Source organism: Thamnophis sirtalis, unplaced genomic scaffold, assembly GCF_051295495.1.
Source record: "Thamnophis sirtalis isolate CommonGarterSnake01/CBP01778 unplaced genomic scaffold, rThaSir2_p1.2 scaffold_7, whole genome shotgun sequence".
NCBI classification, from domain to species: domain Eukaryota; kingdom Metazoa; phylum Chordata; class Lepidosauria; order Squamata; family Natricidae; genus Thamnophis; species Thamnophis sirtalis.
Genome location: NW_028261387.1, coordinates 49,982,684 through 50,006,250, shown reverse-complemented (window position 1 = coordinate 50,006,250; position 23,567 = coordinate 49,982,684). Strand labels below are relative to the sequence as shown.

Genomic DNA, 23,567 nt, shown 5'->3' with positions numbered 1-23,567 from the left:
TGTGGAAGGAAACAGCAGCCCCTTCGGCCGCTTATAATGAGGTAGGGGGAAAAGCCACTGAAAGCCCCCTCGCTCGACCACGGGTTGGACTATCTACCAATCACAAAGTCTGTGGTTGTGGTCCGCCGCCACTTACGCTCCTCGCCCGTCGAAAGCCGAGTCCTCCTGACGGTGAGCGACGCTCTAGGCTGCCTCGTGTGCTCCTTGCTGCTCCCGGCGGTCTCCGACCCGGGCTGGACTTGGGCAAAGGGACGCGGCGGCAGCGCCTTCCGTCATTTCTATCCCCCGCCGCGCCTGGACGGTGCCGCAAGTATTGACCTCTCAGGTTTTCCCCTGCCCAAACCGGCGCTGCCTTCCCAAGTCACGGCGGCCAGCTTATCTCTTATCCCGACGGTGCTTTCGCCGTCCTCCGGCCTCTTCCTACTCCTCCTGGCGGTCTTCCCGTGGCGCCGGCGCTTGCAAGCGCAACCCGCTCCCACCCTTTTCCCCGGCCAAGGACGGCGGTTTTCTCCCAGTTCCTTTGCACCCTTGTATTTATTGCCGTTGTTATTCTCTTGTTACCCATCCGATTCCAACAGTTTCGTCCCCTTCCTATTGTATATCTTGAAAAATTATTCTCTTGTATTTTAATCTGCAGTCCCTCCGGGGTGGTGGTGGATGGGAGAGCCATAGCTCTTTAGTCGTGATTTTTCCTTTTCTGGCAATAGTTTTGGAGAAGTAGCCGTTTGAATGTATTTGCGGTAAAAAGCAAGGGATTTTGGTGGCACTAAAGACTAAAATTGTTTATTCGGATATTGGCTTCATTAGATAGCCGTTACTACTAGATGACAGTGCTGTCACACACATAATTGGCAAATCTAATTTTGTTCATGTGCCAGTAAGTGAACATAATTTGTATGGTTTATGATTAGCTTTAATTCTCTGTAGGCTTCTGTCTTCCTAGTAGTAGTAGATGCCTTAAGAATCAGAACTGCAGTGTAGTCCTTTTTGTGTGAGGGAGCTTTATTTGGTCCAAAAAGACATTAATTGGAATATTTTGCATTTTCTTTATTTGCCATTTATAGAAAATTGGTAGATTTGCTCATGTTTTATGTAGTGTTTGTATCTTTCCCTTAGGTGTAAGATTTTGCTGGCCGGCAATAGAGATGTAGAAAGAATAGGAATTGTTTAGAACTGAGCATCTTTCCTGAACCTAATATTTTTCAACCATTTTGAGCATGATATAGTCCCTAACATCTTGGTTTTAATCACAGTGAATGGAAATTATGCTAGAGCAACAATATGTTAAATTATTTGCTGCCAGATAGAAAAATGAAGATGTCCTAATTGAAATTGCTTCAGCTTTAGGTATGTAATAGGAAGATGCTGATGTTGGCTAGCATGTTTCAGAAGAGTCTTTCTGATGCCTAGATTAAAGGGCTACTCAGGAGTTCATGAGCTGGCAGAAAACTATAGCACAATAAAAATGGCTTTCCTCTGTGGCCATTCTTATCATGTTACAGCCATGATAGCAACAAATGCTGCTGTGCTTAATGTGAGCTTGGGGCAGATTTAGCCATCTGGCAGAACTTGCTGTGGTTTTGCACAGGTGTTTTGTGGAAAGGGCTTAAAGGGAGTCTGGCTATCAGCTGATGTCAGTTGGTAAATGGACCCACTTTAGGCATTTGCTTAGTGCTATTCCAGAAGAGCACTGAACTTGTGCTCAAAAGCTGATCAGACAGTAACAGACAAAGCATGAAGAAAGTTGCTCTTTTTCTCCTGTTTTACTGACAGTCACCACTACTGTCAGCTCAAAGATCTGTCAGGTATAAGAGAAGAGTCTGATTTGAAAGTACCTGACTCTCCTGTCCGAAGTGGAATGGAGGACAGTATAGCCTAGGACTATATTTGTACTAGTCTCAATGAGCCAGTGGAGTCAGTCTAATCTACTGCCCCCCAAGGGATTACCTGAGAGTACCAATTGTATCTTCAACAAAACCTACAGTATGTTCGGATAAAGAGGAAACTATTTTAACAACAGTACAACTAAGGACAACTCAAGGTTGCTTCAAGTGTAGAAATCAGATAAAGGCAATGCCAGAAAAAAGGTTTCTGGAATATGTTTATGCTACAGTTAGATGCAAATGAAGAACAACTCAATGTTTATCAAATATTAGTAAGCAACAGTAAGGTTTCCTAAATTGAAAGATAACATGCTAGTTCTCTGAGAACAAAAGTTTGTAAATAATAACTAACATAAATACTGCATGTTTTCATCTTTATATTTTAAATGACTTCTTCCTTTTCCTGTATCAGCTATGATTTTGCACTGGCATCTGTATTGTCTTAGTTCCAGAAATATCATAGTTTGAAATTTCTGCATAAATGGTAGTTAAGAGAACTTGTGCTTTTGCTTTTTTATTTGATATATCACCATAATTAAATGCATGTAAGGAAAAGAAGAAATTGTTCTGAAATGAATGTTTCTGATTTGCAAACAGTAGTTTGCAGTCTGCAGTGGTTTGCAGTAATTCTTATTTTATTGGGTTGAAGTATTTGAAGGCAAAAACAATCAATATTTGTGGTGCTTCCTCAGAACAAAAATTCATCAGTGTTGGATAAATGTTTTGTAATCTTTAGCTTGAGGCCTGTTTGCTTATGTTATTATTCAGCTTTCCCCCTTAATTCATACCTTCACTAAGCATTATTGCTCATATAAAGCAGATTAAAATCCATGGAATGCATAGTATATATTGAAATTGTAATATGGATTTCATTAGTCCTGATTGGTTTTTTGCCTGTTCATTTGTTATAGTAATATTCATTGCTTCAAGCAAGAAAATTTCTCAAAATAATGATAAACATTATTGTTGGGAACAGTCATAATTTATTTTACAATTGGTTGAGTCTTGATGCTCCTTACAGAAATAATAAATTGCATTTATTTTATTTTAATTTAGTTTAGAATGGGCTTTCAGCTTTGGGGCAAGCTATTCTTTAATTGTATATCAGGGAATTGTATCATGATGGAGAGACTTCCTGTTGCCTAGGTTAATAGTTATTGCTATAGTTGCAGCTTTCTGTACTGTTTTTTGTGAGAAGAAACAGTCAGCAGAACCACTTTAGAAAATTTAGTAGTAGTACACATTTTGTGCAAAAATACCTTAAAAACTTAAATAAAAAATCATTTGAATAGCTCTTGGTTATTTTTTATGGTTATTTTGCAGCAGCATAATGAAATGAATGAGCTATTCCTGTTCAGAAAAATTGCTAATGCATTGAAATAACCTTTGTATGTATGATTCTTTTTCATTAAGTATTAACAATGAACAAAGTTTGTTTTGTATAGGTTATACCTGTAAACTACATTAGGCTGCAAGTTTTTTTTCTGTAAATTAGTGTTTTTTGATTAATTACAGAATGTTTGGCACTCCAGGCCTGCAGAAACAAAGTGTGATGAACAGCCAAGTTGGAAACAGCCAGCAAAACAGCCAAATACAACATGGAAGACAGGTGAACTTCCTGAGAACTGAAGTATGTTAGATTTCTAATAACTCTTTGATTAATTAAAATGGTTAAAATTAATCTTTGTGCAGGAGAAGTAGGATTTTTCATTCACTGCCAGGGAGAGAGAGAGTTTACTCTAGGAATATCTGGAATTCAGAATGTTTTAAAACAATGAAAGTTGATAAATAGCTAAAGAACTATTGTTATCTCTTAAAGATAGTCTTTATTAATCCTCTCATTTAGTTTTTTTACAAGCTCAGTACAACTCCATTGTTCATTAGTTTATTACCAAATCCTACAACAATCTGGAAAGTGGACATTTTCTATCACTCAAATATAATCAATATCCTTTTTAGCAGATGTCAAAATTCCTGTCTTGAGCAATCATTTTCTGCACCACACTGATTCCTTGGATGTGTTACAAGACAAACAATTTCAGATATGCCTGTTTAAGCCTTCACATTTAAATTCATGTACAATGAGTGCATGTCTTAAACATCTGGATCTAGGTTTTGGACACCAACGTATATAGTACTAATAAGCAAGATGCCTTTCAAGGATGCTTGTCATTAGTTTGTTTTCTCACTAAAGTAACAGAGGAGTACGCAAAGTTCTCAAAATAGAAAACTTACATTTTTTAGGTTAAGGAACCTTTATAATCCAGTGTAGGGATATAAAAATTAGTAACATTGTTTCTTTGTTGATGATATATATATATATATATATATATATATATATATATATATATATATATATATATATATATATATATATATATATATATATATATATATATATATATTAGATTTTCTACTATAGACTTCGTAGATTTTCATGGGTGTAGGAATGCTGGTCTTGTTGTATTCGGGTCATTTCCCATGTAAGATTGAGATTGTCTTGGCAACGTTTCAGCGAGGTCTCACTCGCCATCTTCAGGCTGGGTTTTGGGCTTAAAGTGTGATCGAAGCTGTCGTCTTTGTATAAATCTTGGTAGGGGTGTGTGGAGTGCTGGCTTTGTTTCAGTAAATGGAATGATTGGTTGTGTGGTTGTATCATGATTGGTAGATTGGTGCTGATTGGTGCTGGCTGTGTGTCTATTGTTGTTTCGTGTTGTAACGGCCTGGGTGGTGGGTGGGGCTCGTTTGTTGACTAGGGCTGGTTTTCAGATGTCTGGTAGGCGGAAGGTATCGTCACGTTTATTCATGTTGTGGGGGGTGTTTCTCTATTTCAATAGCTTCCATAATTATTTTCTTGTTGAAGTGTTCTGTTTTGGAGATTAACCTGGTTCCTTCAAAATTAATTTTATGTACAGAGTTGATCTGTAAATGCACAATCCCATCACCACCCTGCACAGATGAACTCTGTAGCCAAGACCCTCATCTCCAGAACCAAACGCCTAGCCGACAAAGACCACCTGAAAACTGAATTACATACTCTCACAAATGTATTAATCTCCAACGGATTCCAAAGAAAAACAATTACCAACCTAATCCAAAGGGAGACTCCCCCCCAAAAACCAAAACACAGAACAGAACAATGGTATCGCCCTCCTCCCTTACATCAAAGGCAACACAGATAAAATCAGCAAAATTCTCCACAAACACAATATCAAGACAGCCTTCGACACTGACCAAAAAATAGCCAACATCTTAAGAAACCCCAAAGACAAAATCCAGCTAGAAAACCAAGGAGTCTACAAAATACCATGCAAAATCTGCCCTGCAACATACATAGGACAAACTAACAGGAGAATAAATGCACACATCGCAGGACACAAGAACGCAGTAAGAAAAAAAGAAAAAACTTCCTCCCTTTTCCAGCACCTTAAAGCTACAGGACATGAAATTAATTTTGCAGGAACCAGGTTAATCTCCAAAACAGAACACTTCAACAAGAGAATAATTATGGAAGCTATCAAAATAGAGAAACACCCCCCACAACATGAATAAACGTGACGATACCGCCCGCCTACCAGACATCTGGAAACCAGGCCTAGTCAACAAACGAGCCCCACCCACCACCCAGGCTGTTACAACACAAACAACAATAGACACACAGCCAGCACTAATCAGCACCAATCTACCAATCATGATACAACCACACAACCAATCATTCCACTTACTGAAACAAAACCAGCACTCCACACACTCCCACCAAGATTTATAGAAAGACGGCAGCTCCGATCACACTTTAATCTCAAAACCCAGCCTGAAGATGGCGAGTGAGACCTTGCTGAAACGTTGCCAAGACAATCTCAATCTTACACGGGAAAAAACCCAAATACAACAAGACCAGCACATACATACATACATACATACATATACATTTTTCTTATTTTGTAAAATGGAATACCAAATTATCCTAGAAGGCTATAAAATAATATTTTAATTAAACTTTTATGAATTGAAGCTTTCATTTTAAAATAGATTTCTAATTCTCTTTCTGACAAATGAACAGCAAACTTTCTATTATATTTCTGCCAGAGAGTAAAGAAGTTTAAAATGATTTGTTCATGATACTTGACCTATATGAGTACAAAAAGAGACTGTCAAATACAGGTTGATGATTTTGGGGGCTTAGTCATTTCAAGTGTTTTTATTTTTCTCTCCTTCATAGGTGAAAGTTGACATAGTTTCTATGAAACCATAAATAACTTCTTGGCATCTTAGTTGCCATGACACCCAGCACAGGATTATGTGAAGAATGTGGGAATCCTCCCCTTAAAAAACTGCTGACAGCCATGGATAGGTAAGGTTTAAGCAGGAGCATGATGGTTTGCCTGAAATCCTGTCCTTATGGGATGATAAAAAATGTTTTTTGGTTTCTAATTCTAATACAACAGATAATAATTGTCCCATATTGTGGGTTTTTGATAGTGTGGATTTGAAGACATTGGTCTTACCATGTTTCCACAGTGCTGCCTGAACATGATCTAATATAACTTAAAAATAATTACACTTGTTGACTGGTCTGGGATTATAATTAAAGAAATCAAGTCACTTGTTACATACTTGTAGCATCAATTAACACTCTGTACAGAAGAGTACAGGCACAGAGGACACACTTGCACGCAGCACAAATACTAGTTTAAAAAGTTGCTTACAGATAATACATGATTGCCATCATGCATCTAAAAGGTAAAGATAAAAGTTCCCCTCGCAGATATCTGCTAGTTGTTCCCGACTCTGGTGTGTGTGTGCTCATCTCCATTTCAAAGCCAGCGCTGTCCAAAGATATCTCCGTGGACATGTGGCCGATATGACTAAATGCTGAAGGTGCATGGAACGCTGTTACCTTCCCACCAAAGGTGGTTCCTATTTTTCTACTTGCATTTTTACGTGCTTTCGAACAGCTAGGTTGGCAGAAGCTGGGATAAGTAAACGGGAGCTCACGCTATTGCATGGCACTAGGGATTTGAACTGCTGAACTGCCTATCTTCTAATCGACAAGCCTAGTGTCTTAGCCACTGAGCCACCACGTCCATGCACCTATTTCCTATTAAATCTGAAGCCCTGCACAAATGTATGGTGTATACCTTTGACTTTTTTCTCCATCTGCCACTGAGTTTCTGAAACATTGAAAATATTTTGTTAGAAAGATGTGGTTACCATTTTGGTCTTCAGTATTCTGGTTTCCCTTAAGTTCCAAGGTCTGCCCGTTGTTTTGACACCATGGGAACGTGCTGCAGTAGCCCATGCCGAGACAGGGTTCCAGATAACCACCCTACCAAGTTTAAGGTAAGTGATACGTTTTTTGTCTTTTATAATTTGTTTTTCTACTAGTATTGATAACTGTGAATTAACCCAAACAAAATTTTAATCTCAAAACTGAAGTCAGAATGAGAAACATCTTTTTATGGATTCCCCCCCCCCCCCCCCAGTCTTCTTGCTACTTTCTTCGGTTAAATATTACTTCCTTTAGCTGAGAAAGTTTATCTTCTCTGTATATTTCAATAAAATAAATAAATTTTGTCCTCCTTTGCTTATCATTCAGCCTAGAGATTCGAAATATTGACAATTTTCTGACCTTATATGTATGGATGATAAAGGCATTGCACAAATCTGAATTTGGAAAGTCTTTCGAGGTGAATCATTTAACTTGGGTCAATTATTTGGTGATTGGTACTATTATTCAGCGAATCTTAGATAGCATTCCCAAAGTAGAAGCACAATGATTAATAAATGCATTCTTAGTATTACTATATGCTAAGACTAAGAAAACACTCCTTATGTCACCAGAGGGATCAATTTCCTGAATAGCTGAGATCTGAGACTAGCATTGACTCTAGGTGTACCCGCCTGAAATATTTTTCTGGTAAGGAAGTACTTCTCTTATGCAATGTTTCCCAATCTTGGCACTTTAAGATGTGTGGACTTCCACTCTGAGTCCATTGACTAGGGAATTCTGGGAACTCAAGTCCACACATCTTAAAATTGCCAAGGCAGAAAAACATTGCTTGAAAGCATTTCACCACTGAATTAAGAAAAAATGACTGCCTCAAGGAGACGTAGTTGGGCTGATGTAACTTCCTGAATAAGCCACACTACTAGTTTGTAACTCCACTGTCTATTTATACACTGTTTAGTGTTTATACTAGTAGCTCCTGACAATTGGCTTTGGTTTCTACAGGTGACAAATGTTGATGATGAGGGCAATGAGCTGGGCTCAGGGATTATGGAATTGACACAGAGGGAGCTTGTTTTGCACACTCATAAGCGCGACGCAGTTCGGTGGCCGTACCTTTGCTTGCGCCGCTATGGCTATGATTCCAACCTTTTCTCTTTTGAAAGTGGACGTCGCTGCCTGACTGGACAGGGTACGTACATTTCTCCCCAAGTAGCAGGAGAGCTGTTAACTTGGGATAGCATCTAGTTTCTCTCCTCATAGGATGTTATAAATCTGCTTCAGAAATAGACACAATCTTCTAATATGACACTTTAAGGAAATTCACATTTTTGTTTTCATATAAATATTAGTGAGAGAACATTTTTTTAAAAGCTTTATTTAGTCCAGCTTTCTGCTTCATGAGGTATATTAATGGAAAGTCTAAATATCTTGTATTCAGGTTTCTAGCGCCTCTCACATTAACAGCATTGAAGGAATATTCTGGCCAATACTCTCCGATAGTCATTTAGATCCATATTGTTTAGTCTGTGGTGAGATGTGCAAGGTTGGGAATAACTCTGAGATCATTTAAATCTTTGTTACATTAAGAATAGTTAGATTATATTATGAATAGTAACATTTTTAAAAACAGAAGTATATCTAATCCAGATTAAAATTCCAATCTAAATCTAGCAGGGTTGGGATTAAATCACTAGCTAGACTTCTGAGCTGATATAGCAAGGTCATTTTATATTTTCTTGCTTATTTTGTTATTAAATCCAGGCACCTCTGCATCTTGTGGAACGATGTGGCATCAATTTTCTCTTATAGCATCATAATGCCATTTTTGCATTTATCTATCCTATGCATCATTTCACATGTGTAGATAATCCTCAAGTTAAGATGGCAGTTAGGACCAGAATTTATTTCTCTAGAGATGCAGTTGTAAAGCTCAAGCTCTAATTGATGCAGCTCCAATGTGTGGCCCCATTTCTTTCCAATGGCAGTCCTAATATTCCCTATTGTCATTATTAATAACCTCCACTTGTTAGCCAAGGGCCTATCCCAATCCAAGCCATTCCCAGGTTGGCTTCCCCCAGCCCCAACCTCATCCAAGGTAAGAGAATGCCTTCCATTCAACTCCCCCTAACTGCCTATTCCCCCCAATTCTGCCCTTTTGGCCCTCTGCACTCTGCCTTGTAAAGCAGCAAGACATCCTAAAATTGCACGATTGGGGGGGGGTGTGCTTGTTGTGATGCTGCTCAGGGGTTACTTTGCACACCATATTTCTATGGCTGCAAGAAGCCCCAGCCTAAACCAGCCCCAGCCACTCTTGCCCCCCTGCATTCTGAGGCCCTTAGTGCCCTGTACTTCACCATTCCCAACTGACCACCTGTATCTTGCTCCCTATTCCAATGAGGTTTGCCTGACCCTTTGCAAGGCAGCTGCTGGCCACATGAGGACTTCCTCCCCCAGGTCTGAGGAAACTGCCACATGTGACCTCAGAAAGGAAGCCTTGTGTGGCCAGCAGCTGCCTTGCAGAGCTATGGAGCTCAGGGGCCCAAAGGGCAAAGATGGGGAAGTAGGCAGGGGAAGGAGTTGAAGAGTCCCTGCGATTGTAAAAGTGGGCAGGCTATCAAGTGACCGATTTTGATTGTGTGACCGCAGGAATGCTGCCACAGCCATAATTTCAGGGATCAGGCATATATACCATTTTTTCAGTGCCACTGTAACATAGTTGTTGAACAGATGGTCATAAGTTGAGGACTACCCATAATGTGATATTTTGACTTTGGTAGGAATAGTACCTAGCTGGCTGCCTATTTATAACCCATTGTTTGTTCACCACTGGCATTTGTGCCAGCAGTGTGATCTTTATGTTACAGATGAAATAGAAAAAAAAATCCAAAAGGCTTTGAGCCAAAAGCAGATTTGATATTCAATGGTTGTAAGATTCATTATTTCCCTTGTATTATATGAATGTTCTTTGATTCCTTTCACATTCTTTTCTCTCATGGTTGGATTTTAAAGCTTATTTCACTTGAATGATCATTCTTAATATCAGGAAGATAGGACAGAAAATGTGTAGGATCTGTTGACGTGTGTGTGTGTGTGTGTGTGTGTGTGTGTGTGTTAGAATATTTTTATTCAGAATTGCAGCTGTTGTTGCCATGTTCTTGTCCTTGTTGCTATGGATTTTTGGTTCATGTCTGTGCATGCCGGTATCTGATTTGTTAGTTCAGAATAGAGAGTCAATTGATAAAAGTATTTAGGGGTGGTGGGCAGATGTTGCAGTTTAATACAAAAGCTAGTTATTGAGCTTCCCAGACATGTACCAGTACAATCCTGTTAATCACTAATGATTTGCAAAAAAGGGTCTAACCTCAACATTGAGCTGGCAAATTTAAATAGAAACAGCTTCTTAGATTCCTTGTGCAGGCTCATGCTGTTGCAGGGTTACTTTGCCCAAAAAAGGTACAGATAATGTTTTCCTCAAAATTTTTATGGGCAGCAGAGTTGACACCAAGTAATACTTGTAACAATAATAGTAATTTTGTGCTTTCACTGGAATATGGAAAGTGCAAGTGAATAACAGTAGAAATGGAACTGTAGAAGAAATTCAATTTCAATTCTTAATCTTTATAATTATTTCAAAACACAACAACAATAAGCAGTAATGTAAATGTACTATTTCATGGTCAGCAGTTCTAAATTATGTTCTGACTATGTATATTTATACCACCTGGGTATGTTGAAATGCATTCAAATTATAGAACACTTTTATTCTTGGCCAGAATGTTGCACAAATGAAACCATAATTCCATTTTATGTATAACCCAGTGGCTGAGGATAGCTGCCTGACTAAGAGACTTGTTCAATAACCAGATATCTCTGTTTTGATTTTGAAGTCCTAAATAGTTGGAGCTCAGGGTGTTTCAGAGATCATGGTTTTTTCTCCCCAGCTTCTTACAAATGGTGGGCTTGAAATTTCAATAGTCCTGAAGCTCTTCTCTAAAATTCTCAATTTCTTTCTATAAGGTATCATGAAAATGTCACCTTTGATTTATTTTTGTTGCTTCCCTTATTAATTTTATTAGTGTAACTAATTATACAGTTAGTATTTTATTGGTACAGTAATATTTATAATTTTGAAGACATGGCCTCATGTCCAAAGATATAAATTAAGTTGGTAAGTAGTCAATATGTTTCCAAGAGGCTTCTAAATTAAGGTGTAATCTCAGGACCAGACCTTTACTTTCAGTGTGCGCTAATCACATGTTTCATCTTAATCCTATCCTTTAGATTTGTCCAAATGTCCATGCGATCATGTTGCTTTCATTGTATTTAGTAACCTGCTAATGTTTAGAATAGAGGTGTATAGCTGGAGTAATGGGCATTTTGTTAACACCACTTTATGTTTATCTAATATTCATTTCTTGTTTTAGATAGTGTGAACATGCTAGCATTAAAATAGACTTTCTCTTCTTCACCTAGGAATTTTTGCATTCAAGTGCTCAAGAGCTGAAGAGATATTTAATTTGCTGCAGGATCTGATGCAGTGTAATAGTATCAGTGTGGTGGAGGAACCTGTTGTCATTACAAGGAATGCAGCTGAACTGGAACTATCCCGGACTCCCCAGACACCCGATAGTGAGACCATCTTACAAACCGGAAGAGATAGGGGAATGTTAAGCTTTACTCTAGACCAGGGGTGTCAAACTCAAGGCCTGTGGGGCCATATCCAGCCCACGATGTCAGATCCGGCCCACAGAGCCGTCCTGGAAAATGTAAGGGGCTGACCTGCGTCTCTTTGGCCTGGTCTACCCAATGCAAAGAGGAAACATTGGGGCAGCATGGCTTCAGCCCAGTCTTCCCAGTGCAAAGAGGAAACATGCCAGCAGCTTGGGGAGTGGCATCAAGCTGGCCACATCTAGTCAGCCACACCCACTGAGTCGCCCACGCCCACCTGGCCCCCTGAGGTCAACCGCAGCCCTGATGTGGCCCTCAATGAAATTGAGTTTGACATTCCTGCTCTAGACCATTTCTTCTTGGTGTCTCAAAGGTTCTTTTTTCTTCAAAAGACAACTGGACTCTTTTTTCCTTGTGGAAGAAGAGGAAAAATCTTTTGCTTTTCATCCAAGAAGTTTCATAAGTTCTGATGGTGTGGGGATGGAAGGATAGGTTCTGATAGGATGGTGGGGGATGGAAGGATTGTATTTCTTTGCAGTCATCTGTTCGTTAGCACTCTCTGAGAGCTGTTGAAGCCACTTGGGAGTTTATGTGTGCCCTCAGGACCACCTGAATCAGGGTGCAATTGGTTGTGGAACCTTCCATCCCCCTGCCATCAGACCTTATGAAGCTTCTTGGATGAGAAGTGAAACATCTTCCTCAAGGAAAAAACAGTCCAGTTGCCTTTTGAAGAAAAACACACCTTTGATATAATTATGACCTGGATGACTGAGAATCTCCACAGACATTTCTTCTTGGTTAGAATGTTTTGTTTTGATAGGAATTTGAATATTTGTATGAGGCAAAACCATTCTTTAAGTATGTACCAAACATTTATACCCTATTTTATTTAAAATATTATAGATTTTTGGCCCTGTTTTGAGTCAGTGTTGAGTTGGTCATTCTTTCCATTGCCAACTCACAGTTGAAGCCATAATGTCAATCCACTTTTATAATGCAGATGTAATATGTTTATAGTATTGGGCATTTATAATTTATGCAAGAGAGTCATGCCTTGTTTACATATGATTTTTCTCTGAACTGGGGCTACTTGAAGGCTCAAAACATTTGCAACAGTTACATCAACTTGTTTCATCTCCAGGTAGATATTGTTAATTATTTAATGATCTGGTCTCATAAAATCAGCTCTACTCTTCATTCATGTCTTTTGCTTATTGCAAAGTTTTAAGTTTTATGTGAGCTTGTTGCTTTATTTCTAAGGCAACCAAACACAATGATCAGATATGTTCAGTTTCCAGTAAAATATTACCAAAACTACTGTTAAAAAGTATGCATGAGAAGTAGGAAGATTACTGTTTGATTTGGTTATCTTGACCTTTGATTTATTTTGTACTTAGATTTGACATAGGGCCTTTAGCCCAGTTTTTATAATTGTTTTGCCTCATTACAGTAGAGAACTTCATCATACAATTTGGGTCCATTAGCCTATTAGCAAACTATTTTAGATATTGAATTTGAATTTGAATTTGTTTATTTACCAAAGGTATCTTTGGTAAATGTGTATACAGTTTTGTGTAAAGCTAATTGTGCTCCCATTTCTTCATTTTTTTTTAATATATAGTCCCAGGCTTTCCTAATGGGTTCCACAACTTCCCTATGGAGCCTTCATCTTGCCCTGCAGCTTGCCATGCACCCATGAGTAGTCTAAGGCATTCTTCCATTGGGGAGGATGGTACACATGCTCTTATTATCCCTGATGGGCAAGTAAGTATTGCATATAAACTAGAACACTGCAGCAATTAATACTAACTGTCTCAATTAATTATAACTATGCCAGTGAATACTGTTATAGGAAAATAGGCATCTGTTATTTTTTTACTTATGTAGCACTAAGTTTCTAACTTTGATTTTCAGAAAAAAACACTTATTGAGAAGATATATTCATTCCCAGTTATGAGAAGTCACAACAATAATAATACCTTCTCATTGCACAGGGTATTGATCATTTTACCTCCATCTACCCTCAAATAAAAAAGGCTAGAATGGGTTTTTCATTACACTCTACATTGTTTTCTTGATTAAACAAGAATTGGGGTGATTGTCTCCCCCCCCCCCGCCACTGCATACAGGTAGTCCTTGTCCTAAGGCGACAATTGAGCCCCAAACTTCCACTGCTAAGTGAGGCAGTTATTAAGTGAATTTTGCCCCATTTTACAACCTTTCTTGGCGTGGCTTTTAAGTGAATCAGTGCAATTGTTAAATTAGGAAGATAGCTGTTAAGTGAATCTGGGTTGTCTTTGCTTGTCAGAAGATCGCAAAAGTGATCACATGACCCTGGGGCACTGCAGCCATCATAAATACATCCCAGTTGCCAAGCATCTGAATTTTGATCATGTGACCATATGCAGCAATGGTTGTAACAGTTGCAAGAAAAAGTATGGGAACCCCTTGGAATTACGTGGAGTTTTGCATGAATTGGTCATAAAATGTGCTCTGAACTTCATCTAAGTCACAACAATAGAAAAACACAGTCTGCTGAACATAATACTACACAAACATTAGATGTTGCCCTGGTTTAATTGAACATAACATGTAAACATTCACAGTGCAGGGAGGAAAAAGTATGTGAACCATTGGACTTAATAACTGGTTGACCCTCCGTGGCAGCAATAACCTCAACCAAACATTTCCTATAGTTGCAGATCAGACCTGCACAACGATCTGGAGTAATTTTGGACCACTCCTCTTCACAAAATTGTTTCAGTGTAGCAATATTCTTGGAATGTCTGGTGTGAATCGTTCTCTTAAGGTCATGCCACAGCATTTCAATCGGATTGAGGTCAGGACTCTGACTGGGCCACTCCAGAAGGCGTATTCTGTGCTGTTGAAGCCATTTTTTTGTTGAATTACTTGTATGCTTTGAGTCATTGTCCTGTTGCATCACCCATCCTCTGCGGAGCTTCAGTTGGTGGACAGATGGTCGTACATTTTCCTGAAAAATGTCTTGATAAACCCTGGAATTCATTGTTCCATCAATGACAACAATCCGTCCAGGCCCTGAGGCAGCAAAGCAGCCCCAAACCATGATGCTCCCTCCACCATGTTTTACAGTGGAGATGAAGTTTTGATGTTGGTGTGCTGTGCCTTTTTTTCTCCACACATAGTGTTGTGTGTTTTTCCCAAACAACTCAATTTTGGTTTCATCTGTACACAGTATATTTTGCCAGTAGTGCTGTGGAACATCCAGGTGCTCTTTTGCAAACTTCAAATGTACTGCAATATTTTTTTTGGGACAGCAATAGCTTCCTCCGTGGTGTCCTCCCATGTACTCCATTTTTATTTAATGTTTTCCTTATTGTAGATGTGTCAACAAAAATGTTAGTATGTGCCAGATATTTCTGTAGGTCTTTAGCTGACACTCTAGGATTCTTCTTTACCTCATGAAGCATTCTGCGCTGTGTTCTTGCAGTCATTTTTACAGGATGACCACGCCTAGGGAGAGTAGCAACAGTGCTAAACTTTTTCCATTTGTAAACAGTCTGTCTTAGCGTGGACACATGAACATCAAGGCTTTTAGAGATACTTTTGTAACCCTTTCCAGCTTCATGCAAGTCAACAATTTTGATCGTAGGTCTTCTGAGAGCTCTCTTCTGTGAGGCATGGTTCACATCAGACAGTGCTTCTTGAAACCAGTAAACCCAAAACAGGTGTGTATTTTTAAAGGGCAGGACAGCTGTCAGCAACACATCCAATATCATCACACTGATTGGAGTCAAGGTTGGCTCACTCCTGGCTCCAATTAGCTCTTGGAGAAGTCATTAGGCTGCGGGCTCACGTACTTTTTCCTCCCTGCACTGTGAATGTTTACATGGTATGTTCAATTAAACCATGGCAACATCTAATGTTTGTGTAGTATTATTTTCAGCAGACTGTGTTTTTCTATTGTTGTGACTTAGATGAAGTTCAGAGCACATTTTATGACCAATTCATGCAAAACTCTACGTAATCCCAAGGGGTTCACATACTATGGTTCACATACAACTGTAAGTGTGAATAATGTCATAAGTCACTTTCTTCAGTGCCTTTGTAACTTTGAATGGTCACTAAACAAATGGTTTTAAGTCAAGGGCAACTTGTACAAGATTTGACTAAGTAACAATATTGTGTGATAGGACAGGTGTGATCTGATAATGATAAGGTATCATCATAAGGTAATGAAAAGGATTTTCTGTCAGGGAACATGTTTAGGATTATAACAGAATCCAAGGTGAAGATGGGACTATATTTCTTTTTAATATTGTTGCTGTTAAAGAACATCCTATTTATGCATTTTTAAATGCTGTACAGATACTTATCAATCCAGTGATTCAGAATAAATAATGCTGGATTTCTAGAAAACATTTATTCTCAGCAACTGCTAATATACTTTTGTTTTTGGGCAGTCCCACACCTATGTAAACACAGCCAGTGGTGAAGATGATATAAGGGGTCACCATTGTATGCACTCCTTACCTGAAGTTCATCCTGCGATTGCTCATTCCAACCATAGCTGCTCCTTGGAGGACCGGAATCCCCAGGTTTACCTTCAGCCAGGAGAAGTGAAGTTTGTTTTGGGCCCGAACCTGGGTTATAGGCACAGGATGAAATGTGATGGCTACTGTCGACCCTACTGGGAGTGCTCAAGGCATTTCTGCACCCCTCACAACAACAACAATGATTACAAAGATGAGTGCCTCGCCCCCAAGTGTGTTTATGAAAACCTCAACGGTCTGCTGCCTTCTCGTGGAACCTTTCTTCATCAGGGTAGCGGGCGCTTGAAAATTCCTCGTGAGGACCTGAATCCTGCCAGTTGCTCCCATCGCCGGGCCACCCTACTGCACTATGAGAACCTACCATCATTGCCTCCTGTGTGGGAGTGCCAGCCCCTAAGACAGGGCCAGGATGAAGAGGACTCTGGTGATGCAATGACACCTTCCTCCACTGGTTATCCAGAAATTGAAGAAGATGACCATTTACGAAATTACATGAACTCAGAAAGGGTTGCCCTACATGGAGGCATGCGTAGGGGAGGTTGCTTGCAACGGCGCCGCAGTTGTACCCCGAGCGTTTTCAATTTCGACTTCTGCCGGCCCTATTTGGAGCAGCCCAGGCAGCTCAATTATATCCAGGTAGAACTGCAAGATGATCCTTGTAAAGGGCGCCAAAGCATACCAGTCCCCCATATCCCATGTGCGGTTGCCCATCCAGCCCACAGGACCAATTCCTATGCGGTCATTGACCATAAAAAGACAGCAGCCATGTCCAGCTTACAGAGGGCACTGCCTAAGGATGATGGGACTTCCAGGAAAACACGACATAACAGCACTGACCTGCCTCTGTAAGAAGAACATTCAACCCAAGCACCTCATTGTGGCTTTTGTATCTGCTCTTCAACAAATCATGTTTCATAACTGCCATTTCCCCATTGTGCCCCCTTGTTACTCTGTGTGAGTCACTGGAATAGTTCCATCAAGCTAATTTAGGAAACGTAGCCTATTTGTGCCTCTTCCGAGCCTCCTATTCCTCTACCATGTACTTTCTGAAGCCCTGTCATGTGCTTGATTACTTGACGGGGTTGATGGCAGGGTGGGTAGTGGTACAGTTGGAGTGTGAAGGCTAAGGAAACTCAGTTTAATTTTTGAACATACACAAAATATATTTATTTTCAAATTTTGCATTAACTTATTTTTTCAGAGATGCTGGTATTTGTTTGTCTGTTTATTTATTTATTCAAGTTAAAGTGCCCAGTAAATGTAACACTGAATTGCTTTGCAATTAATTCTTTTCTCCATGAGAATCAGAAAAGCTCGGGGGGGGGGATTGTATCAGTTTTTAAAACAAATACAAGGCTAGCCACCAAAAGGCAAAACAGAGGAGGAGAATCAGACCGTCAGAGAAAGTAATCCATGCAAGAATGGTTCTAAATCCATGTGGTTCCAGGAGTGACTCAACATGCTGCCAAAGCTGACCTTCCCAGCTCCAATTTCTGACTGGTGGTGTATCTCATAATATGCCTCTCTTCACCCTCAGAGTAGGAAAAACTGTGGAACTATAAATTTCCCTAACAAATCTTTGGTGAATGTTTTTAACTGTTGCTGTTTGCCTAACAATTTGGGATAATCTCTAAGAAGTTAATATTCTGATGTTATGGTACTACAATAGTTTGCTAGAATCACATAAAAGCTTTCCTTCCTCCATTTTACTTTATTGCCTCAAATTCAACACTCTAATATTGTCCCAGATATACTTTAATATGTCAGTGAAATCCGGGCCATTATTTGCAAATAATTGATTTGTGTGTGTGTGTGGAGGGTGGAACTGGAACATTTTGAACAACCTTAAGGACAAGCAAAGTTTTGCTTATTTGGGACTTTCACATTTATTTTAGGGTTAGTAATAAACCTACAATAGGGAGTATACATCTGGTGGCCATAATTTATTTTGTGCAGCTTTTGGTCTTCTCAGAGATGGCCCTTCCAGGAATAACTGTGATTTGTTCAGTCAGTTTATTCTGCAAATCTGTTCCACTGAAGCCATTTTTAAAATTCACTGTATGCAAAACAAGCATTATAGAATTGGGGATTAGAGTTTAGTAGAAAGTTACCATTTCTTTGTTTTCCTTTCCCAATCTATTAAGAACTGTCCTTATCTAATACAGTTTTTCAAAATGCATTTTGTTACTTATTTATTTTTTGAAAATAGAGTGTTTACATGTTTTGTTTTGAATTTCTCTTGTAATTCCATCTCAAGGAGTTTTTCAAGTGATAAGCTCAACAAAACCGATCTAAAGTATTCATAATTTGGATAAATATTAATTCTAACTTTTACATATGGATCCACACCATTAAAACCTTACCCAAAAAACATATTGCAGAAGAAGGTTTAAAAACTGCTTGAAATCATGTTTATTATTGTTAATTATTGCTCACCATATAGTCATGAAACACATGCTTTGCATGTAGAATATCCCACATTTAAGCAGGAGTAAGAATTTCTCATCTGAAATATGAGGTATTTCCTATTAACATAGATGATAGCGACTTAAATGATGAATATTATGCTCCAGTGTGTCCTGTATCTTTCAGTTTCTGTTCTACTATTCCTCTGCAGTTCTACTGTAGACTCATAACTAAAAGAGAGAGAAAATACATTAAAGGAACAAGAAAAGAAATGGTTTCATAGAGAATTAATCTTACTTCTGTTACATATATTTCATGTCACAGAGGAGTTTGTCAATTAATGCATTTAGATTTAGGACTAACTTTTATATGATAACTGTATATACAGGATGTGACCTGGGAAGTTTTGAAAGTGGCTGCTATTCTATATGGTTTCAGTATCACAAGCAGGTATAAAAATGTCAAATTTCAGCATTTTTTCCTCTATTTCTTTCATTGCAGTCTTATGACCATGTTCTAAAATTCATAGCTGTAAGGGGAAGATAGACCGATTTGGGTAGACATCAAGATTTCCTCACTGTGGCCCGTTGTCATATAGTTAGGATCATCATGAAGGCATTGATTTGATGAGTGATTTTGTATTCTTGCTGTATAAATTGGGCTATTTCTGATTTTAACCAGTTACTATAAATTCATTTTGCTCATTCAGCACTTCCTTTTTAATTGTTGTGCATAATAGTTGTAATTTATTAGTAGACATTAAAATTAGGTGGTCTTTTATGACCATTGATCTTTGTGGTGTTCCAGTGTCTAATCAAAATCTGTTAGAATTAATAGAAGAATTTCTCTGTCCCCTATTTGTACTTTAGATCAACTTAGTCCAAATACATCATCATCAACATCAGATTTTTATTCTTCGATTTTTATATATAACTCAAGGTCCTCTAATTTTCCTCACAACGCATCTGTGAGGTGGATTGGACTGAGAGGGAGTAACTGGCCCCAAACCACCCAGCTGGCATTCATGCCTAAGGGAAGACTAGATTTCTATTTTCTAGCCCAGTACCTTAACCACTACACCAGACTTGCTCTTGAGCTATTATGGGGAGTTTCAGTATGCAGAATTCAGTGTCATCATTTGCCTTGTCATCAGTTTTATTTCACAAATCCACATGTAGTTCATTCTAGAACATCAAATGAAGGCTTCTATATAACTGGTGATGAGAAAGCTGGAGTCCAGAGGACTCCCAACAGCTTTATGTCACCACTCAGTAGTGATCACAAAGCTAGGTTGTCTATTGATCTATCTTAAATATTCAGTTAAGATGGGAAAAATGGTCTTCCTTTAAGGTGTAATGGAACTTAAAGGGTAGTTAATTTAAAAATGTTGATTAGAAAGGAGGACGTGGGATAAAATAGGGAGCTCTCATTCAAATATGTTTACTCTGAGAGATATTTAATGAAAACAAAGGACTTAGAATACTTTCCGGTTGCTATTGTCTCAGAGTCAGCTAAAATTACACTTTTGTACCCTGATGCCCTAGAAGTATGCTTTAGTTTTAAGTGCTAAGAAATGTGTTTACCATGGTACAATTAAATCAGTGCCAAAAATAAGTGTTTTATCTAATTGAGCCACTGTATGGTTTCACTGTTTGACTTTGGTTTAGTGTTTGGATATAGCCATTTTCGTTTTTAAATCAGGTTTATGGCTTAGTGTACTCTATGAATTGAACCAGTTTTGGCTTAGTTACTAAGCCATATTTAAACAGTAACTTATTGTGTTATGTGGATCTTTCCATTGAATGAGATGCAATGAAACATATGAAGCTGGTTGCCTGCTAATGTCTTTTTGCAGTTTACATCCATTCCTCATTTAATCGCTAAATATGTTCAATGCACTGTACCTTATTTTATTACTATTTATTACTGTTATCTTTCAGATACCTTTAAGGAGCATTTTCTAATGTGTCAAGAATGGTGCTTTTGCCAAGCCTTTGTGAAGGATAGAAAAGTTCCAACTGGTAGAGATTCTTAATAGGCAGATAAAAAGCAGAAATGCAGTTGGTGTACTAATTAGCCTCTCATAGAGTCAGACTGATAGCCCCCATCAACTTTCAGGGGAACAGGCTGATTGAATTGGTCCACTGCAAGCACCTGATGGATTGTTTTGGTTTCTAATGGTGTTTGGGTAGAGACCTAACAGGCAGCTAGCTCTTTGTGGCATTTGTTCAAATCTGTCTAATGGTAGTAATATTTTTTTTTATTAATACTTTTGTTAATAGTATTTATTTGTTTTAATGGCTTGGGTTTTTTTGAGTATTTTATAAGTGTTTTATTGTGTTTGTTGTAAGCTGCCTAGAGTTGTGAGAACAAGGCAGCATTCTAATAGTGGTAAATAAATAGATAAATAATTGTTCAGCAATCCAGAGTCTCCTTTACAGGGGTGCTTGCGCTGTTCCTTCATCAGCTCTGCATCCACATGATCGCACCTTGACATTACTGGGGGAAACAGAGCTGATTAATTCTGAGCTCAGCAGCAGGGCAGGAGGAAGTGCTGCAGATGCTGAAACTGAAGTGATAGAGCTGAGAGGTGGGAAATTTTCCTTTAATGGGAATTCTTGGGTCATCTGGTTCCTGAGTTTTCCATTCTTCCTGATTGGGTTAAGGAACTATGGCACTACAGTGCCTTTTTATCAGTCTTAAAATACATAAAGAGGCAGTTTTGTAGCTGCTGTCCTTGTAGCTGATCTTATTTTTGTATGTCAACAGAAACTCTGTGAAGTTTGAGTGAGGGAGTAAGTGCATTGTCTGGCAACATTTTTTTTTTTTGCACTCTCCCATTGGTGTAATTGCCAAAATGCTGGCAGTGAATTTCAGGACACTGAATTCCTGGGGGTGATGTGCACAAAAACAATTTCTGATATTCTCAATAGAAGTTTGCTCTTATTCTCACCTGCTATATGTGTAGCATTATATTTTACACTGCGCAAGCAGGCAAAAGTAAAAATGACTTCTCTGGCAATAGTTACAAGCCTCACAGAGTTGGAGAGTTGATAAACATGATGCTTTCCTATCTCTGACTATAATATGCTCAGCAATTCATAAAGTTATTTATCTGCTTTTAATTGTGCAATTGGAAAGAATCTGGTGCAATTGGAAATAATAATTCAGCAAGTTCCATAATAAATTGCTATTCAAAACAACCACTACTTCCAAACTAATTTGGATATTGCCCTTTTTCCCCTCATGAAAATTCCAAGCCATTAACAACCATCACAGTCAAAAACCTAGCACATTTCTAAGCTTAGCTGTGCTGTTGTTGCAGTAGCTACCAGGTGTAGCTACATATTGAACCTTTCTAGAGAAAAAAATAATATGTGAATTTAAAGTAGAGCCATGTTTTATTGCATCTGTAACATTTCCATATTAGTCATCTTTTAGGATCAGCACATTATAGTTTGCAGTCAAGGGACTGTGGTAGCCTAATTTTCTTTAGGCTTCAGTGTCAAAATGAGGTATTTAATTCTCTTGGATACTTAAAGTAAAATAGATCATTATCTATCATCATAGCCCCTTTTAAATACATTGTCAATGAGTATGTGTCTATTTACAGCAACAGTCCATCCAGCAGCTTTTAAAGTTTAGGGCAGGCACTGTAAACTCACTGAATGGAATAATGACAATGGAATACCTACTCATCTCTCAAGGGCATTATGAAGATTAAGGTTTGAGTATCATACATGCCAAGAAACAGTACTGTACTGAATTTACTTTGCACGTCAAATGGAATCCCATATTAGTTGTGTTTAGTGTGAAAGGGCATTACCTCTAACCCAATTCCCCAATTCCTTAGCGGCTCATAATGGTTATCCATATCTTCTGATTGGTCTCTGGGGAATCTTGTTATACATAAGATAATAGGCTTTATTTATGTTTTAATATTTCTTTAAAAGCTTTTATAGTTTTAAGTTCTTCCATGAGAGTTCATCTTTTCAAGCATTTTGGATTTTATAGAAGCAGGGAACTGTTGCCTCTTTGCCTAGTGATAGAAGAATGTGAATGTGCCTCCATTTTCCCATTAAGGGGAGGTAGGGAAGAGACAACTCTATATAGTAATATGTAACCAGCTTATGATGATAGTTTTATTTTCCTGGAACTTTAAGTCCACAGATTTATGAAATACTTGAAATGTTGCAAACGGTCCTGTTCTTGAATTAATACTAAAAAGTAACCAAATTGGAGCGTGGGATTGTGAGACAACAACTTTCAGTGGGTAGATTCCCCCCCCCCCCCGTAATTCATTTTGAAAAGCCTGGCTATAGCTAGGTAGATCTCAATGTCTTACATTGTGCAGTTTTCTTCATTGTTATTTGTACTGATGATTTTGCTGATTGTTTCTGTCCTGGCAGAAAAACAAGGTTATGGGGGGATGCTCAGTTGTTCTGGCCATAGAAGTTGCTTTGTGATTTTTATTCAGTGGTTTCTGCTGTGTATCTCTGTTAATTCCTATTTGTATCTTATCCTGTGTAGCCTTCAAAGTGAAGAGCATTAGCAGTGCCATGTGACTGAGGAGCACTAATATCTTATGTTAATGTGCACAACGAATGTATCTCAAATAAATTAATTCTGATGCTTATCTTTTGGAAAGTGTGGCTTATTTGGTGACTTGTAAACAAAAACTTTATAATTACCAAGATACTTTGATCTCTGACAATTTTGTTTACTTGGCAATCCTGGATTTTCTGTATAATACATATATTAATCTCCAATGTAAGATCCTCCAGATGTCTTGTGTGTCAGCTCTCATAATGTGTAGCTACCATGATTTTGATGGTAATTATGAGAAAT

At 38.5% G+C, this 23,567-nt stretch overlaps 1 protein-coding gene across 3 annotated transcripts; it reads left to right on the top strand.

Moving 5' to 3' along the window:
* The first annotated feature begins 237 nt into the window (after nt 1-237).
* FRS3 (fibroblast growth factor receptor substrate 3) lies at nt 238-23,355 on the top strand. 3 transcript variants are annotated; one of them, XM_087719968.1, is made up of 8 exons: nt 238-1,347; nt 3,399-3,492; nt 6,103-6,234; nt 7,129-7,223; nt 8,116-8,302; nt 11,587-11,742; nt 13,403-13,545; nt 16,224-23,355. In XM_087719968.1, the coding sequence occupies exons 4-8, from the start codon at nt 7,158-7,160 to the stop codon at nt 17,160-17,162; spliced, it is 1,491 nt and encodes a 496-aa protein (XP_087576094.1). In that variant the 5' UTR covers nt 238-1,347; nt 3,399-3,492; nt 6,103-6,234; nt 7,129-7,157; the 3' UTR covers nt 17,163-23,355. The 3 variants fall into 3 exon arrangements, with proteins under 3 accessions (XP_087576094.1, XP_087576092.1, XP_087576093.1); XM_087719966.1 differs by having other exon boundaries at nt 3,399-3,513; XM_087719967.1 differs by lacking the exon at nt 238-1,347 and having other exon boundaries at nt 2,997-3,513.
* Nucleotides 23,356-23,567: the final 212 nt, after the last annotated feature.

What these genes read in the sequence shown, in the direction of transcription:
- FRS3 (XM_087719968.1), top strand. Translation starts at nt 7,158, where the DNA reads ATGGGAACGTGCTGCAGTAGCCCATGCCGAGACAGGGTTCCAGATAAC. An exon ending in ACCACCCTACCAAGTTTAAG is followed by an intron (nt 7,224 to 8,115) that starts GTAAGTGATACG and finishes TGGTTTCTACAG; the next exon opens with GTGACAAATGTTGATGATGA. An exon ending in TCGCTGCCTGACTGGACAGG is followed by an intron (nt 8,303 to 11,586) that starts GTACGTACATTT and finishes TTCTTCACCTAG; the next exon opens with GAATTTTTGCATTCAAGTGC.